General features: G+C 33.1%; 1 protein-coding gene across 1 annotated transcript in view; it reads left to right on the top strand.

Moving 5' to 3' along the window:
• Nucleotides 1–17,401, top strand: part of LOC136029938 (NADH-ubiquinone oxidoreductase 49 kDa subunit-like) — a 41,513-nt gene extending 24,112 nt beyond the window's left edge. The window contains exons 4-9 of the mRNA XM_065708475.1: nt 326–513; nt 1,883–2,046; nt 5,361–5,480; nt 9,487–9,616; nt 13,686–13,782; nt 17,174–17,401. Of these exons, the coding sequence (XP_065564547.1) occupies nt 326–513; nt 1,883–2,046; nt 5,361–5,480; nt 9,487–9,616; nt 13,686–13,782; nt 17,174–17,352 (878 nt within the window). The 3' untranslated portion in view covers nt 17,353–17,401. The remainder of the gene's footprint in view (nt 1–325; nt 514–1,882; nt 2,047–5,360; nt 5,481–9,486; nt 9,617–13,685; nt 13,783–17,173) is intronic.
• Nucleotides 17,402–19,938: the final 2,537 nt, after the last annotated feature.

The following is a 19,938-nucleotide window of genomic DNA, read 5'->3' as shown; positions in this document are numbered from 1 at the left end:
TCTTGGAAAAAGACTCACAATAAAAAACCAGCTCTTTTGATTTACCTATTGTTATCAGCACTCCTTTTTTGTAGAGTTTTGGTTAGAGTTTGGCTTTAATAGTTCGTTACACGAACTGTTTGGAAGGTGTTTGAAACCTCCGCTTGTTAGTTGTCAGAACATTTCTACTGGTTCAGTACTGTTGAATAGATTGCAATGTTGTTGTTTTTTCAGTTCTTTTTATTCCTTTTTACTGTCTGTAAAGTTAATACTGAGCTAATTGAAATATTATCTAGATGGTTTAGTCGATGTTTACTTTATTTTTATTTTACGAATATGTTTTCAGCAATGTTCGCCGAAATAACTCGCATTCTAAATCACTTGATGCAAGTTGGCACCCATGCTTTGGACATTGGAGCTTTGACTCCGTTCTTTTGGCTCTTTGAAGAACGAGAGAAAATGATGGAATTTTATGAGCGAGTCTCTGGTGCTAGGATGCATGCCGCTTATGTTCGACCTGGTGGAGTATATCTCGTAAGACTGTTATTCTATCTTTAGTTCTAATTGATCCATTTAGAACTTAGTTGTTGTATTTTTTTTCGTCTAATAAGTGGTCTAATAACATAAATGAATATTGACTCTTGTCTTAAAAAATTGTATAAAATTCTTTCTCATAAGACTTGCTTACTTGATTGTATTTGAGACGAGGGATACGATGTTCAACCCGACATGGCACCAGGAATGTGCCAAGCCATTGTCTGATACTCTTTTCGGTTTATTGTTTGGGATGAATGGTTTCCAGCCATGGCTAGTTCCGTTTGCATCCGTGCTTCTGGAACCCATCCAATGGCTCTGGCTCTTTTCTCTTTGTGGCACACTGGGATTTTATTTGTCTTCCTTGCTTTTTCTTCCACTGGAAAGAGGGGTTAAATTTGAGGGACTTACGGGTCAGGTTCTCGCTTGGGAGCAGTATAACGTGCTCAAACCATCTGAACCTTCTGTTCTTGATGATAGCGGATGATGAATGCTTCTGATTACACATTTGTATAAGGTACTCGTTGTTTCTTCTTTGGCTCAGATTCTCATGACAAATAACTCTTATACCCTTTTCGTGAAGGATGTAAAATGAGCCCTCTTCTTCTGACTTTAGTGGGCAGGTTTAGCACCCATAAAGCACAAAAGAATGAATACGTGGACCAATGACTTTCGTTGCTGGTCGAAAGTACTCCACGCCATACTTGTTCAAGCCTTGATTTCGTTTGAGGTCCCGCCCTTGATAATAATCAGTGATCGAAGAAAAGAGAAATCCTGTTTAAACTGTTGTCTATTTAAGGTAACGGACGAATTTCTGTTCATTGGCAGGTTCTTGATCTTGGTGACACTGATGCCCAACTCTGTCGGGTAGCACTGTTTGCCATTCTCTGCAATATGCTCATGGTTTGGACGGTTGATTCATTGAGGATTGTACCGTCGTCTACATATTCAATATCTTCTTCTTTCTCATCGCTGGTTAGCTTGAAGGGCATGTCCTCTATCAAGTGCTTGCGTGTACTTGTGTTAAGAGAGGAGCCAGTTCTTTCCCGTTTTTGAATTTTACTTTGCTTCAGATTTTTAATCTGTTTTGCTATTGTGTTTCTTTCCTTTCCTCTTTTACGTTTTTGAAGTTTTGGCAATCACTCTCCAATTGTTCCTTTTGTTTTGGAGTACGATAACCTTTAGTTAATGAATTACATGTATGCTTCATTAAACATGTCTGTGCTAGGAAGCAGATGTTTCATTTTTCGTTATTGTTTCTGCTTAAATCTTGTGTTTTATTTTGCTTCTATATTTTCTTCCTTTTTTCCTATTTTACAGTTTTTGAAACCATGACAGTCACTTTCTAAATCCTCCTTTTGTTTTTAAGGACCTTCCCCTTGGATTGATGGACGACATATACACTTTTATTAAACAGTTTGGTCAACGTCTTGATGAAGTAGAAGATGTTTTGACTGAAAATCGAATTTGGAAACAACGAACAGTTGACATTGGGGTTGTATCAGCTGAAGATGCTTTGAACTGGGGATTCAGGCAAGTCATCACATATATATATATATATATATATATATATATATATATATATATATATATATATATATATATATATATATATATATATATACATGCACTTACTCGGCTAAAAATGATGCTCTTTGCGTTTCTAACACGAAAAGCTTAAATATCTCGTTTTTGCGGTTCAAAATTATGAAAATATTAGAAGCATACTTTTATCATAGGCTGGATGATGCCAGAATTGCTTATCCACCACAGTCATTGATTTATATCACTCTACATTGATCTACTACCAACCATGTTAAGATTTATAAATTTATAATATAATCATGTCTAAATCTCTAAATTTGTAGTCTAATTTGTAATTTTGTAATTTGTAATTTTGGCTTCAAGTCTGGCTTCAAGTCTGGAAGCCTTTAGCAACGGAATAAGGGGAGAAAATGTGAAAAAAGCTCAAACTACTATAACCTTGCAGAAAAAGGTTTTTAAACAAGACAGTTAACGATAAAACAGCAAATAACTTTTAAACCAATAATGAAAAAAGTCCAAAAATTTCGGCTTCCCGTTCGGATTCCCTTATCAACTGAAAAATGAGAGAAAATGAGAGAAAAAAATAGCGTAAACTACTTGACCTTTACAAAAAAAGATTTTTAACAAGACCATGAACGCTAAAAAAAAGTCAAATAAATTATGAAATAAAGTCGAAATATTTCAGCAGCAAATCCAGAAAACCTTTATCGACGGAAAAAGGGGAGAATATGAAAAAAAAAAATTAAACCGCTTGAACCTTATAGACAAAGATTAGAAAAATACAAATCCTATACAACTAGAAGAAAAAGGAAAGAAACTAACGGCTGGTAGACTTTAGTTGTTGTTTTTAATCACTTTGAGTAGATCAGTTCAAGCAGAAAAACAAGGCAAGGTGACTGATATCTGTTATTGTGTATGTCTGGGTTGATTCGTAATATGAAATTCTAGCAAAGCAATAAAATCGTTTTACCTAAATCTTACGTATAAAGACAAAACACGTCAGTTTGTTCCATTTTTTTTTTTTTCGTTTTGACTAAAATAAAATAAGTTTTGTGACAAATCAACGTACTTTAGCTACATTAGCAAACAAACATTATTCTGTTCTCTAGTTTTGGACCGAATTGGGATGTAGCTAGTTCTCGTACTGAATTACGATTTAGTTAGTCTTGCATCGAATGAGGCCGTAATTCGTTTTGGTATTGAGCCAGGACTTGCGTCGTCTTTTCATCGAATAAGAACTTAGCTTTTTTGCATCCAATCAAGACTCAACTAATTTTTCAGCCGAACCTCATTGGCTCATTTCTATGGCGGGTCTTCACTTTATGCTCCGTATCGCCTAAATTTTAAGCTTGGTATTGGCTAGTTCTTGCATCCGATTTGGACTTAACACGTTCTTACGTTAGTTTTACAACGAAATATTAATTAGTATTAGTTTACTTTAGGTTTAATTTATGGATGAAATGAAATCTGAAATCTCCTGGATGTGGTCTTTATCGAGGCTATCTAATTGGTCTTGTTAATCGATTTTGATGAGGATTTTTTCAATCCTCAAAAAAAAAAAACTCAGTAATACGTGAAAAATGAGAAAGCTTGTAGTAGTTTATATCTGTTTCACAAAATTCACGAGGGTTTGAAATTAGCTTTGCACCGAATCAGGACTCAACTTGTTTATTCATTTTTGCTTTAGTTGTCAAAAGAAATGTAGTTAGTATTAGCTGTGCAGGATGGGCCAAAAGTGACTGACCCTTTTTATTTTTTAATATCTTTTATTTCTTAATATTTTTTATTTTCTTAATATTTTTATTTTTTTTAGATCCTGGAAATTAATTATGGAGAAATTCAGTACCGCACAAACTACGGTATATAACGAGATACGGTATAGGTACAACGTATGGTATACGTACGTGATAGAAAATCAATTTCCATCGCCTTGACTTTATGATACTAAGATTTCATGGATATAACTGTTGGAATAAAAAAGTTATTTAAAATTGAAATGGGTCAGTGACTTTTCGCCCACCCTATATAATAAACCTAACTCAGTTCAATGTTGATATGAAACACTTTGAAACCTTACTTCGCTTAAAGTACCCAGGGCAGTAAAAATGAAATATTGATCTTTAGATTGGTTAAGTGGAAACCTACACAACTATATACCTCTTAATAAAATGAGGAAAAATCGGAAATTCAATCTTCAATTGGTTTTAGTATATATAGACATGTTTTAACTTTTCAAACATCACTCTTGCCAACTCTCCAAGCTTAACACAATCATAATAGTACAACACCGCTCAAAGTTCTGGCGTTCCATTTTGCGTGACGCACAACCAAGACACAACCTCGCTGGTAGCAGTAATGAAAATCACGTAGTGAACGGAAAAAGTTAAAACTCACGCTGGGCTATGGGTAGGTACTGATATACGTGTTTTACAAAGGAAATCAACGCAGCTTTGCCAAATTACTTTAACTCTTGCCAGTTTCATTACTTTTTTGCCACGCCGGAGATTTTACGGTATTATACGGTACGTAATTAATGAGTATTTTAAATTTCGTAAGTTTATCTAACATTATGGTTAAAGTTAGTTGTAACAAAATTGAATTTCTGAATGAGCAATAAATGAAATTTGAGATTAAAATAATAAATCTTGCATAAACTAATAAATAATTTGGTAAATTAAACTTTATTTTTGAAATAGACAGCTTGAATCCTCGTCTCAGTTCCACACTTTAATATTTGAATAGCTTGGAAACGGTGATTTCAGACTAAGGATCATATGACGGATTTAGGATGTTTACGTTGGCCTAGTGTTAAGGAACTTGTTTGAGTGTTAAAGAACGTAACATGACTTTACCAGTTAGCAGAGAAAGTTACGTACGTAGTGTTAAAGCCTCTCAACTAATTGTAGACAAACGGTAACTGTTGTGCCATGACGATGTACTTTATTTCTATCGTATAAAAATATCGTATCGTATAAAATATCGTATATTTATCGTATCGTATATATCGTATCGTCTATATATCGTATCGTATATTTATATCGTAAATATCGTATATATATCGTATATCGTATCGTCTCGTATATCGTATCGTATATTTATCGTATAAAATATCGTATCGAGAAAGTTAACTGTTGTGCCATGACGATGTACTTTATTTCTATCGTATATATTGACTTGTTTTTAGTATATAATGATTGTATAATCTGTAGCTAAATATGGATACAGATCTTAGATTATTTTTGTCTATTTGAATTTGTGGGTGTTTTCATTTATTAATTTTCTTTATCTATTGTTATTTTTAGTGGTGTAATGCTTCGTGGCTCAGGAATTAAGTGGGATTTGAGAAAGTCTCAGCCGTACGATGCTTACGATGTGGTTGATTTCGATATTCCAATCGGCACAAAGGGGGATTGTTATGATCGGTAAGTTTCTTTCTTTTTTTTTTGTAGGTTCAAACTAAGTCATTATCAGTGTAATGTTTTTTTTTCATTTTTTTTTTTTATTTTATGACCCATGAAAATGTTGATTTGAAGTTCAGTGTCTACTTTCAATAATTATCCCTTTCCATGGTAAGTTAGTTTCTTTGTTTCATTAAGTTTAATCAGTATAATTATAACAATTGTTTTCTTTTCCCAAACCTGCCTTACTGAGTATGTGATGTTCAGAACATTTTAAGATTCATACTCGCCGTTTGCTACGATCAGTAAATTCCTGTTTTTGTAACATCAAACAACATCAACATTAATGTAATTTCTATTTTTATGAAGATGTCAATATAAAAAATCCTCATGTTTATATGAACATATATAAATTATATGTCAGCATGATTAATTTGAAGAAGTTGCATGAAGGGGCAGTCTATAGGGGCGGAGGCAGTATATCAGTAGTATTTGTATCAGTTTGAATACGAATCTACTCCATAGTTAAGTCTTATGCTTGTCGGTTCCCAACATGCATTAGAGCATGTTCGTATGAAGTTTAGTATCCCTTCAGACTTTTAGTAAAATTTGAAGTTTATCGTCTATTGATAGTACCAGTAAGTATTTTTATGACATTAAGTTTAATCAGTATATTTTTTTCTTTATCCTGCACAGGCTGCTCAAAACATGTTGTTTTGAAACCTAGTGCACATGTTGAATTCCAGCAGATTTTGAGGTTAATTACGCTGATTTAGAGATCCCCTTTCACTGGTATGTTTTTTTTTCTTAGCAGCATCAAATTAAGTCGGTAGTAGAAAAAATTGTTTATTAAAATTTAGAAAACACCATTTAGATACACCGATTTAGAGATCCACTTTCACTTGCATGTTTTTTTCTTAGCAGCATCAAATTAAGTCGGTAGTAGAAAAATTGTTTATTAAAATTTAGAAAACACCATTTAGATACACCGATTTAGAGATCCACTTTCACTGGCATGTTTTTTTTCTTAGCAGCATCAAATTAAATCGGTAGTAGAAAAAATTGTTTATTCAAATTTAGAAAACACCATTTAGATACACCGATTTAGAGATCCACTTTCACTTGCATGTTTTTTTTTCTTAGCAGCATCAAATTAAGTCGGTAGTAGAAAAATTGTTTATTATTAAAATTTAGAAAACACCATTTAGATACACCGATTTAGAGATCCACTTTCATTGGCATGTTTTTTTTTTCTTAGCAGCATCAAATTAGGTCGGTAGTAGAAAAAATTGTTAATTAAAATTTAGAATACACCGATTTAGAGATCCACTTTCACTGGCATGTTTTTTTTTCTTAGCAGCATCAAATTAAGTCGGTAGTAGAAAAATTGTTTATTAAAATTTAGAAAACACCACTTAGATACACCGACTTAGAGATCCACTTTCACTTGCATGTTTTTTTTCTTAGCAGCATCAAATTAAGTCGGTAGTAGAAAAATTGTTTATTAAAATTTAGAAAACACCATTTAGATACACCGATTTAGAGATCCCCTTTCACTGGCATGTTTTTTTTTCTTAGCAGCATCAAATTAAATCGGTAGTAGAAAAAATTGTTTATTCAAATTTAGAAAACACCATTTAGATACACCGATTTAGAGATCCACTTTCACTTGCATGTTTTTTTTTCTTAGCAGCATCAAATTAAGTCGGTAGTAGAAAAATTGTTTATTAAAATTTAGAAAACACCATTTAGACACACCGATTTAGAGATCCACTTTCATTGGCAAGTTTTTTTTTTTCTTAGCAGCATCAAATTAAGTCGGTAATAGAAAAAATTGTTTATTAAAATTTAGAATACACCGATTTAGAGATCCACTTTCACTGGCATGTTTTTTTTCTTAGCAGCATCAAATTAAGTCGGTAGTAGAAAAATTGTTTATTAAAATTTAGAAAACACCATTTAGATACACCGATTTAGAGATCCACTTTCATTGGCATGTTTCTTTTTCTTAGCAGCATCAAATTAAGTCGGTAGTAGAAAAAATTGTTTATTAAAATCTAGAAAAAACCATTTAGATACACCGATTTAGAGATCCACTTTCATTGGCATGTTTATTATTATTTTTTTCTTAGCAGCATCAAATTAAGTCGGTAGTAGAAAAAATATTTTATTAAAATTTAGAAAAAACCATTAGGTACACCGATTTAGAGATCCACTTTCATTGGCATGTTTATTATTATTTTTTTCTTAACAGCATCAAATTAAGTCGGTAGTAGAAAAAATATTTTATTAAAATTTAGAAAACACCATTTAGATAGACCGATTTAGAGATCCACTTTCATTGCCATGTTTATTATTTTTTTTTTTCTTAACAGCATCAAATTAAGTCGGTAGTAGAAAAGATTGTTTATTAAAATTTAGAAAACTGGTGAGTATTATTGTGAATAAAGCAGAAATAGGTTTAAGAACTAATATAGAAAAACAGAAAGGGTATCAAAATATACCTATAATTAGTTAAATAGCTGCTGCACTTAATCAACTTTTCACTTACCTTTATTGATTGGAAAAAGGCGAGTTGCTAAAGGTCGCTACATAGTGCTTGAACAAAACGCTCACTGGTCAAATCCCTTGATAATTTGGAGGGGGAACATAATTGGTTATAGTATATTGATAATTTTTCGAAGGGGGAGGCAATAATAATAATAATAAGACAACATTGGATACCTTGCATTGTAAGTGCCGACAAATGCAATCAAGTCCAGGATTTCATGTGTGTACGAATCCCAGGCCCCTTAATCCTGCGCAACTCTCTGCTTCCCTGTCATTGAACTGTAGAATATAGGGTAGAATATTCCAGGGTGAACTTACTTAGTAGATATGTAATTCCCTGCTTGTACGTACCGAGAAAATTTTTGCGGAGGGACTCAATTTTTTTCTAGAGGGGGAGCAATAGTAAAAAAAAAAAAAAAAAAAAAAAAAAAAAAAAAAAAAAAAAAAAAAAAAAAAAAAAAATGGCATCTTGAATTATAAGTGCCTAGAAATACAATCAAATCTAGGATTTCATCTGTGTACGGACTTCAGGTTGTTTGAGTTTCCCTCGAATCCTTCAACTCTGTTTTGAGATCGAACCAAGAATTTGCATACATGGTGTTTTTCCCGGGGCAGCATAAACCTAGCTGCCAAAGCGAGATTTGACTCTTACCAAAACAGTGCTTTTCGCTAAGAGCACTGCAGCGTACAGAGGGTGAATCGAACTGTGTTAATATTAAGTTTATTAGCTATAGTACTGATAGAGAGCACTGCAGTGTACAGAGGGTGAATCGAACTGTGTTAATATTAAGTTTATTAGCTATAGTACTGATAGAGAGCACTGCAGTGTACAGAGGGTGAATCGAACTGTGTTAATATTAAGTTTATTAGCTATAGTACTGATAGAGAGCACTGATAAGAGCACTGCAGTGTACAGAGTGTGAATCGAACTGAGTTTATAGTAAGTTTATCAACTATAATATTCAATCAACTTTTCAGTTACCTTTGTCAGCTCGAAGACATGAGAGAGTCTTCAAGGAGCAGTGAATAATAGTTGATCAAAACGCTTATTAGTCAAATCTGCTCAGACCATTCTGGTTCTTCTGATTTCCTTTGAATTTTTCAACTGTTATTTGAAACTGGAGCGAACCAAATATTTGCCAACATTGTTGTCAGATGTCGTAAAATCTGACTGATGAAGTTAAGTTCGACCCTTGTCAGAATTAAACTTAGAAAGCAATATTTTTCAATAAGAAAGTAGCAAGAAACGAGCAGGGGGGAAGGGGGCAGCCTGCGAATTAATCTTCCCATCCGAAAGGCGATGTGAAAAAAGAAAATAATGAAATCGGTATTATGTTAAATAAATAGAATTCGACTGCTTAAGTGAAGTTTGGATTCTTGCCAGACGCCCTTCACTAAACACTGCAGAATACACAGGATGAACCAACAATATACAGGATGAGTGAAAGAGCAACATTACGTAATCAACTTTGCATTTCAGTTACCTATGCCGAATGGAAGAAATGAGGCAGTCGTTGAGGATCATTGAGCAGTGTTTGAATAAAATGCCAGCTGGTGAAATCCGTGCTGACGACTCTAAAGTTGTGCCTCCTAAAAGAGGTGAAATGAAGGTATTTTGGCGTTTATTTTGTAAAACTCTTTCTGCAGATTTCTGCTTTGTGGTACTAAAATATTGTCTCTTCTATTAATATTTAAAGATTTAATTAGAAAAAGAATAAGTCATATAACTTTGTGTTTTGTAGTTTTTTAAACCATTTAAGTGAGAGTGTAAAATGATAGTGTTTGGTTGTATGGCATTGGTTGTGCCAGTAATAGAACTATGCTTGGCTTTACATGATAGATGGAAGCTGTATATTTGAATAACTTTTTCTTTTTTATTGTCTTTGGCCCTTTTTTGTTAATTAGTGGCAACTTCTGTGTTTAAAAATAATTCCATTTCAGAAATAATTATCCATAATTTTTAAACTACCAAAGCTTAAATTATCAACACCAATTAATTAAAGTTAATAAATAAAATTGGTCCTACATTTTGACCCTCTTCGGATACTCCGGGTCGGGGAGCAAATTGGCAAGTTTTTCGGCTAGCACTCGATTATGGGGGTGCCAGTTCATTTCCTTGTATCCCTCAGAAGTTTCCTTTGTCGCTTGGATATATCAATTTTGAATCTTATTATTCAATGGTCAGAGAATGACAAAAGATCGTTCACATGCTATTCCTTTATCACTCTCTCAGATTATTGTAAGATCTAAACCTCTCTCCTTCTTTTCGTTGTGAATGTACGGCTTGAACCCTGGTTGCACCAAGCAAGGCCCTCTCCAACCAGGTAATCCCAAAGCTCAAGTCTCCGTATGAGTGCTTCTTCATTGTGCTTTCTCCTACAGATGCACATCACATATCACAACTAGGAGGATTTTCACATCTTAAAAGTATTCCACCAATTCTATAACCTTCTTTAGTGGTAGTGTCTCACCGTGTGGCATGTAAATTCAACTAAATACCACACGTTCATGGCCAGTCTGATCTCCCTCCTCCCTGTTATCCTTTATAGAATCATATGTTTTATAAGATTTGTATTCTTCTGAGGTTCGTTGTGATTCTCACTGTCGCTTATCTTCCAACCACAGATTTCGTTGTCCATCATTTTCATTTTTGATCCGTTATGATTTCACATATCTTCTAACCGCAGATCTTGTCGTGTTTCATTTTCGTTCTCCATTATATAAAACATATTTTCATGCCTTTTGCTTTAACTGGTCGTATTCATTCATCATTTTGTATATTTTTTGCATTACGTTTTAGATACTAAAAGGAATTTTTTTCAGCTCTTTATCAGTAATCATATTTTTGCATACTTTTTGTAATACAAATATTTTTATAATACTTTTCTTTGTATAATTCAGTAACAACCAGGCATGTTCCATCACATATTCCCTCTGAAATATCTATATTAGGCGTTAGCATAATTATCCTCTTATTCTTAATTTCAAGTCACATGGTAGCAAATCATCAATATCGATTGAGTTAACAAATTCTGGTCTGAATCCTATACCTATACCTAATAATCCTATACCTCCTTCCTGTTTGCCCTTCAAAGACGCTAAATAACGCTTTCTTTACTTCTATTGTGATTTCTATTTGTCTTCTAACGGTAGGTTTCGTTGTGCAGCATTTTTGTTCACAATGCAATGTAATTTTCACTGTCGTTTGTTCCTCATTCCTCTTTATACGTCACAGACCCTAAAATAACACATTGATTCATTCTGAGGTGGCAAATAAACAATTTCACTGGAATGAATAAATTCAGTCGCGAATTTAATTCCACCTTCTTGTTTATCCTTCATAGATGTTACAATAAATTTTGCCCTTCATTTTGTTGTAATTTCGATGTGTTTTCCAACCGTGGATTTATTTGTGCAACATTTTCGTTTGTAATTCAAAGTGCTTCTCGGCATTGCTTGTTCCACGCCCTTTTCCATAGCTCTTCGGAGGCATTTGTCATCTTGTATAATTTGGCATGCGTGTTAGACACCAATTACGGTACGGTCAGACTTCAGAAAAAATATCTAATTTGCTCTTTATGTAGTAGCAAAATTATTGTGATATTTTTTAGTTTTAAGTCAATATGACTACAACTTCAGTTACATTAAAAACTCTGGCATCAATTCACTTTTTCTTTCCTTTGTATCCTTCCTTCCTTTGCAAACGCTAAAATAACAAGTTCCTTCATTCCAGAATAGCAAATCGTCAGTTTAAATCAAATTGAAAAATTATTGTGTCAATTCAATTCCTCCTCCCTGTTTATCCTTCTCAGACGCTAAACTAACACCTTCCTTCATTCCTTTGTAATTTCGACGTGGCTTCTAACCGCAGATTTCGTTGTGCAGAATTTCCGTTAGTAATTTAATCTGATTCTAGCTGTTGATTGTTCCACTCTTTCGCTTTAGCTTTTCGGAGTCATTTTTCATATTGTCTAATTTCTTATGCGTCATATATGCCAAAGTGACCATCACCCCCCTTGGGAAAAAATGATGCAAATCTTGCTCTGCAAATGCATATGAATGTTATGTCATTTCTATGAAAAATGTTTTCCCAAAATTAAGGCTCTAAACGAATTTTATTAAACTCGTGACATGTGTAGATTCTGTTTTGTTTTTTCATGTCAAAAATATCAGTGTTTTAATTAAAAAAAAAAGTATGGAGCCTCTTTCTAGAAAAAAATGAATACACACATATACAATTGCTCGCTTAAAGGGAGTACAAATATTTCTTTCATCGTTTTCTGAAAGAAAATTTTACAGGATCGTTTTCATTTTCTCAGAAACCTTTTAATATATTGACTTTTAGCTTTTGGCTTATTTGATTGTTAATAAAACTGTTAATCACATACGAATCCAACTTATTAATTTTTTGGATTGAAGAAAAAAATAATATAGGCTAGTACAAATTCAATGAAAACAAAATTAATTATATATTTTTTTTCGAAGAGGTGTACGTTGTGCGAAGAATTTACAGTAATAATAAAACACATTTTTATTTTTCATTATAATGTACATTCTATCAACAAATGGTTGCACCCATCGATTAATCATACTACAGGGATCATTACTTTTGAACTTTGTAATTTATTGGCCTTTAATTCATTATCTGCTAATGCACTTCATTCTTTCACCTTTTTTGTGAAGCCCCTGATTCGGCATTTGAAATGATCCAAAGACTGTCTTCGTAGATGGATAGACATTTATTGCAAAACTCAATGGGCCATGACAATACATAAAATACTACTCTTTATACTCAAAATAACTATTCAACAACGCATTGAAAAATACTTACATACATACAATAACACTTTAAGCACTTGCCTCCCTCCCTATAATAAATTTACTCTACGTTTCATTCTCAATTTAACATATTTTGCTGTGTTTTTAATTGTCAAATTGAAAACAGAATCATTCGAACTCATTACTGAAACAAACCAATCACTTAACCCCACGTCACTTGAAAATAAATTGTTTCTTAAATCCAGTGATTTCTTAAATTCATTGTTTCCATGATCATAATCAGATGATAGAAGTATGTTCGGCTAAAGCTGTACAATGTACAATCTCTGTCTCAAGGCCCTTCAGCCAGGAAGTGCAATTGGGATAGAGGCCCATCATTCTGTGCTTTCGCAGACCCTTCCTTTTTACCTAATCCAGGTATCCATTTTGGATCCGGGTCGACTCTGGCTGAGCTAACAGAGCCACGCTACTGACCTCCGTTCAAAACCAAATATTGGATACAATAGGATTCGAACCCTTGCCCTCTCGGGCAAAGTTCACTGAGAACTGTGGACGACCTGCTTTCCATTTAGCGAATGGGAGGTCAAATCTTAGATTTGACCTGAAATCATATTTCGAATCATATGCTGTGTGAGCCAGTCATAAGCCTAGTTAATGAGAACACGCTTTAATTTATTGGCTTTCAATTTATCATTGATTAACGAGATTACTCTTCTGCTTTTTATGAAGTCTTTCACTAAGTACTCAGCAACATCGCTTAGATTTAAAATCTCCATCAACTTTAAATCGAATAATATGCTGTACTTGAGCAGCCCAGAAGCCAAATCACTAAAAAGACGTTTTGACTTACTATCTGTAAGATTTTAATTTATGATCGATTAATATGCTTTAATTTTGTAGTCTTCTATGGAGTCCCTGATTCATCATTTTAAGCTATACACAGAAGGTTTCAATGTTCCACCGGGCCAGACGTATACAGCCATAGAAGCACCCAAAGGTAAAGAAAAGTTTGTATTTAAAAAAGAAAAAAAATGTCGGTATCCCGACTCGAACTTGACTCTGACCTACTTGCTGCGTGCCTCTACGAATTTTTACCGAATTTTGCCGAATTCTGACTTGTCACAAGTCAGAGAAGCAAAAAGACACAATATTTAGGAAGTCGTAACATGTAGGAAGTGGTAGTTCTTGTGGCAGGAATAATGATGCGTTTGCAAGCTTTTTTTTTTTTTTTTTTTTTTTTTTGCAAGCGTTTAACACTAGGATCAATTATCTATCTATCTCTCCTGAATTTATCCTTAAGGATTGTGTCTCTATTCTCAACTAGAAATTTTTCTAGGAACCATTTAAGGTTTCTGAGACAATTTTTGTCTCAGAAAATTAAGAAAATTTTTAAGACTTTTGCAATATCCTTATAGGATATGTTAAAAAATTCCAAGTGGAAAATTGTGGCAAAATCCTTGAAGTACCAAGCACAGTGGCAGTGGAACCTAACTGATTGGATAAGAGGAAATTTATACAACCTTAAATCTTAAAAGGTTACAAAAAACTAAGTTAAATCTTAGAAAAAACTAAACCTTGAAAAGCGAAAGTTAAATATCTTAAAACATTAAGCAAATCGGAAATTTAATTTTCATGCGAAAGATGTCTACGTGTACTTATGCAATAAATGGCAGCAGCGGGTGGCAAGTTAAAGAAAAAGAAACATGGATGAATAATCCGCATTATAATTCCACATCGACTTATGCAGTAAGTGGTAGTAGTGAGTGGCAAGTTGAAAAAAAGCAACATGAATGAACAATCAGCAGAATAATTCAACATGCACTTATGCAGTAAGTGGCAGTAGCGGGTGGCAAGTTTAAAAAAAGAAACTTGGATGAATAATCAGCAAAATATAGCTAAAAAGCAATTAAACTATTAACCAAATAAAGTCAAAACCAAAAAATAATTCAAAAACTTAAAACCAAAAGTCAGAATATAAAGGACTATGATGTGATTGTTTAAATTATTAAGTGGAAACATACGCAACCATATATATTTCAAATAATCAAGAAAATTGTACTTCATTTTTTAATATTAGACCTCCATAAGCAAATAATTTCTTATATCATACTCCTTTTTATTTAAGAAAAATTAATAGAAAAAGAGGGATTGAATTTACAAAAAAAGTGATGAAGAACAAAATGAAAAGAAAAAAAAAACAAGACATAAATTATTAAAAAATATCCGAATGTTTCATCTCCACGTCCGAGAGCCTTTATCAACAGAAAAAAAGAGTTGGATTAAATTAAGCGCAAACTATGAAAAAAAAGTGAAACTCACATCTTAATAGACAAAAATGCTGCAGTCACTATAAAAGCCTGAGTAATCACACAGAAAGGACAAAGATTTGTGTCCGGTAGATCAAATTGTGTCTCATACAGTTTCAGATTGGCAATGAGCTACCTCTATATCCAGTCTGTTTTTTTATTTGGTAGTTGTCGCTGAATAAAAGAAGAAAAAGAAATGCGAGCAAAATTTCAGAAAAATAAGCTAAAATAAATAGCAGCTTAAGGAGTTGTAACTTTCTTTTGAAGCTGTATTTGTCTCTGAGAAAATTTTGTGTTGTTAAATTCTTTTCTTTTTTAATTAAAAAGAAAATTAAATTCTTTTCTTTTTTTAATTAAATTTAATTAAATTCTTTTTTTTTTAATTTTGTGTTGTAACTTTCTTTTGAAGCTGTATTTGTCTCTGAGAAAATTTTGTGTTGTTAAATTCTTTTCCTTTTTAATTAAAAGAAAATTAAATTCTTTTCTTTTTTTAATTAAATTTAATTAAATTCTTTTCTCTTTTTAATTTTAATTTTGTGTTGTAACTTTCTTTTGAAGCTGTATTTGTCTCTGAGAAAATTTTGTGTTGTTAAATTCTTTTCTTTTTTAATTAAAAAGAAAATTAAATTCTTTTCTTTTTTTAATCAAATTTAATTAAATTCTTTTCTTTTTTTAATTTTAATTTTGTAGTGTAACTTTCTTTTGAAGCTGTATTTGTCTCTGAGAATCAACGTGTTGTTAAATTTTGATTCTTTACGGACAAAAAGTGTTGTCAAATAGGTATAGGCCCTGGCAGGGGGCTCTTGAGAAGGAAACATATTAAGAAAACAATTCTTACTTTATAATATGCAGAATAATTGTAGTTAACACATCTTGCATGCAGCTAACCCTTTTCTCCACTTATTTAACTGTTTTGCCTCTTTTTCTAACAAATTTTCCAATATTTTGCAATAGTGTTTCTTTAGTTTTGAAAAGTTTGCTAAATGCAGCGTTTCTTTAAGATTTTGGCTGTTTTTCTTAAAAGAAACGTCCTCTGTGGTTATTTCTCATAGCACATGTTAAGAGAAAACCTAACCTCATCTGTAAACGGGAACTTATTTCATGGTTATTTTGACGTCACTGCAATTTTCTTTAGCACCCTTATAGATAAATTTAATTGAGGGCGCTGTGTTTCAGGATTGATTATGCGATTTTCAAAACTGAAGGATAAAAATTTATTAATTTGTTAGAGAAACAGAAAAGACACTGAAACAAATGAATAAAAAGCTTAGTTGCATACAAAATGTGTCACCCACAATTATTTCGCATATTATAAAGTAATAATTGTTTTCTTAACATGTTTCCTTCTCAAGAACCCTCCAACTAGGCTTATAACGTCAAATCCAACTCATTTTTTTTGCTTATTTGTTTTCACGGCATAACCTGGGAACTGTGATCAAAATGTGGTACTGCTCTTAAAATTTCGTTTGTCCAAAGATTTCCTGTTATAATAATTATATTTTCTGTTATATAATAATATAATTTTCTGTTATAAAATTAGGACTAACCCCTACCCATAACACATAACAAAAATGTAGATAAACAAATCTTTGATGTGCTTAAAAAATTGGTATAAAAAATACCCCCCCCCCAAAGAGAAATTCTGACCACGGCCTTGATGGTAACTGATGCATGTGGAAAAAAGTTTCCTCGCAGAGGAGTTGAAAGGACACTCAAAACTGTCAAGGCTTCTTCCTCTACTTTTTAATTCTTACTTTTCAGGAACATTTAAAAAAAAAAACATTGAAAAAATAAATAGAAATTAAAAATAAAATGTAAATAAGATAAAAAAAATTACAAGAAAAAAAGACAAAAGTATTTTACTTTTTAGGCAAATAGTTTGTAAGAAAAAAATAATTGTAGTAAAAAAAAAAACTGGACTGGCAAGGAATTTTTAATCTCTCTGTCTTTTCTCTTTTTCTCTTTATTTATTTATATTAACATTTATTAGCAATGAAATATTTATCAGTGGGCACTTCTCAAAAGGTTCAACTTCAAATGACTGTACGTCAGGAATTATTCATACGTTTTTGTTTCCTTAAGGTGAATTTGGCGTTTACTTAGTTTCGGATGGTTCAAGCCGACCCTATCGCTGCAAGATTAAGGCTCCTGGCTTCGCTCATTTGGCAGCCCTGGACTATATTGGTCGAAATCATATGTTGGCTGACATTGTCGCTATTATTGGAACCCTAGATGTCGTCTTCGGTGAAATTGACCGTTAAATTTTTATTTGGATCCGGTAAATGTCTATTAAAGTTTTATGTAAAGATATTCGACGTATTTCCTTAGGGTAAACGAGTGCCCCCAGGGAGGGGCGATGGACCCCTTGGAAAAGGTTAAAAGTTTTGATTCGATATGTAGGCCCCTCTGTAGTTGCTCTCCCTGTCTTCAGATATATCTAAGACCATAATGCCTTTTTTATTACCCTGCCTGCCTTCTAAAACCAAATCATACAACAAAAAGCAAAGAACAAAAAAATATTAAGGAAAAGACATAACCTAGTAAATACTGTTCGGTCAAGCTTCTTTTTTTTGTCGTATCTCATGTATTCCCTGTTTGGTCTCAGAGGCACGCACCAACGGTTTTTTTTCACGGGGAGGGAGGGGTAATTACATTGTCCGAGGTGCGGGGTGGGGGATAATGAAAAGCAAAGTTTGTTTGATAATTTGAATAGCAAGTACCCAGAAAATGAAGTATTTTCACGGGGCACCAACCGAGTCTCCCCCCCCCCTAAAGTAAAAAAATATTCTGGATACGGATTTTTACCCAATCAGGTTTTTAAAAGGCATGGTTTGAATGTCTCGTGAATAGCTGACGCTTAAGAAATAAAATGGGTGACATACGGCGAGGCATCACAGACGTAAACCAATGAAATTAAAGAACATATTTTTACCACGGAATTCTGGGAAGTTACCTTCTGTTTTTCTTTGGCATAGCTGAACGCACAAAATTAACTATTTATAATGGTTAAGTCTATGATGAATCAAATTACAGATGTAAATTCCCTGTTACAAAGTTATAAGGAACTCAAGCTTTCGTACTTAGATTGTAGGTTTTCTAGCTCATGGGAAATTTCTCAGGACACTTATCTCCTTAGAAATCACTTAAGCACGTCGGAAAAATATTTCTCTCTAGAGATGATAACAATGAGGAGAAACTCCAGTGGGAAATATTAAAAAAGAAATTTGCTATTGATTGGATGAAGGTTTTTTTCTTCTTTTTTTTGTAGCTTGAATCTTGCGATCCTAGTTTTTCGAGTAAATAGAGCAATAATTAAAACCTCTATACAGTCTAGTAGTTTTGGTTCACCTCTCAGCCTCCCCCCCTCTCTCCCCCGAAGAAACAGTGTATGACATTTTATTAAGTTTTCTTATGAACCACACTAACAAACGAAACATGCACCTAAATTATACAAAATTAGAAAATAAATTGCTTTTTTACTAAACTAGCTGTTTAAAATATTCTACCATACACCTCCTCTTGTTGAGTCTTATTTCGCTTCAGAATTACAGTTGAACAGTTAGATAATAAGATATATAGTCTAGGAAACTTGTGAAAAACAAAATGGGTCAACCTCAAACAAATTGTTATACAAATGATTCTTTCACTACCCGACTAAAAAATATGTCAAGATTCCGAATCCGAAAGGTCTTTCACAAATTTGAGTCTTTTATAGTCGAATTTGTGGTTGATGTAAATATAAGGTGTAGGTTGAGAAAATACCAGCAGACGTCATCAGATATGTCATTTTACGCGTTTTTACTGGTGAACATGAAACTTAATATTTGAAGCAAAGAAAGCCGTTTAGGGCTCAAAGCCATGAGGAAGAGAAAGGTTGAGGGACAGGAAACGTGTGAAAAAAGCGATCAATCTTGAACTAGTGATTATTCCTCTGACCGGCCGGACAATTTGTCCTGATTCCGAAACCAAAAAGTCTGCCGCTCTAGCTTTTTCACAAATTAGAGTTTTTTTTTAGGTCGAACTTGGGGTTGAGATAAAAATGATTTTGACTGAGTTAATACCAGCAAATGTGAACAGATATGTACGCTCTTTCAATTTTTTTGCTGGTGAACATGAAACTAAATATTTGAAGCCAAGAGATTTGTTTTGTGCTCAAAGCCCTGGGGAAGAGTAAGGTTCAGGGAAAGGAAATTTATGTAAAATGTGTGTAAAAAGGCCAGAAAATATGTGCTGATTCGGAATCCAAAAAGTCTGCCGCTCTAGCTCTTCCAAAATTTTGAGTTTTTTAAGTAGAATTTGAGATTGAGGCAGAAAAGATGTTAGTTAAGTAAATACCAGCAAATGTGATCAGATATGTCATTTTTACACTTTGTTTTTGCTGATGAACATGAAATTTAACTTTTAAAGTCAAGAAAATTGTTTAGGGCTCAAAGGCGTAAGGAAGCGTGAGATTAAGGGAGAGGAAACACGTGAAAAAATAGGTCAACCTCAAATAAATAGTCAGTTCATAAGAGTTAGCCTGATAATAAGAAGGTTTTTATTCTCTTATGCCATTGTTTATGCTAGCTTGTGTTCCTTGCCTTAGAGAAGTAGCAATGAAGGGGTCAGAGAGCCCCCTAAGACTTGACATTCTTAAAATATGTCCCAAAAGGGGAATAACCGCATTTATTTTGCTTTAACTTTTATTATGGTTTTCGATAATTTGATAAAAGACGTCGTAGAAACGTGGAGTTTTGTAATTTTGGAATGTATACATTTCTAAAACATAGGCAACTACTGTTTAAGTCCTTAAGTTAATTCCATTTGCAATTACTGTAAGTTATCAGTGACTTTTAAAATCTTTTTGC

This window comes from Artemia franciscana, chromosome 8 (genome assembly GCF_032884065.1).
Source record: "Artemia franciscana chromosome 8, ASM3288406v1, whole genome shotgun sequence".
Classification (NCBI taxonomy): Eukaryota; Metazoa; Arthropoda; class Branchiopoda; order Anostraca; family Artemiidae; genus Artemia; species Artemia franciscana.
Note: the sequence above shows the minus strand (reverse complement) of the source record. Positions and strands in the feature narration are given on the sequence as shown.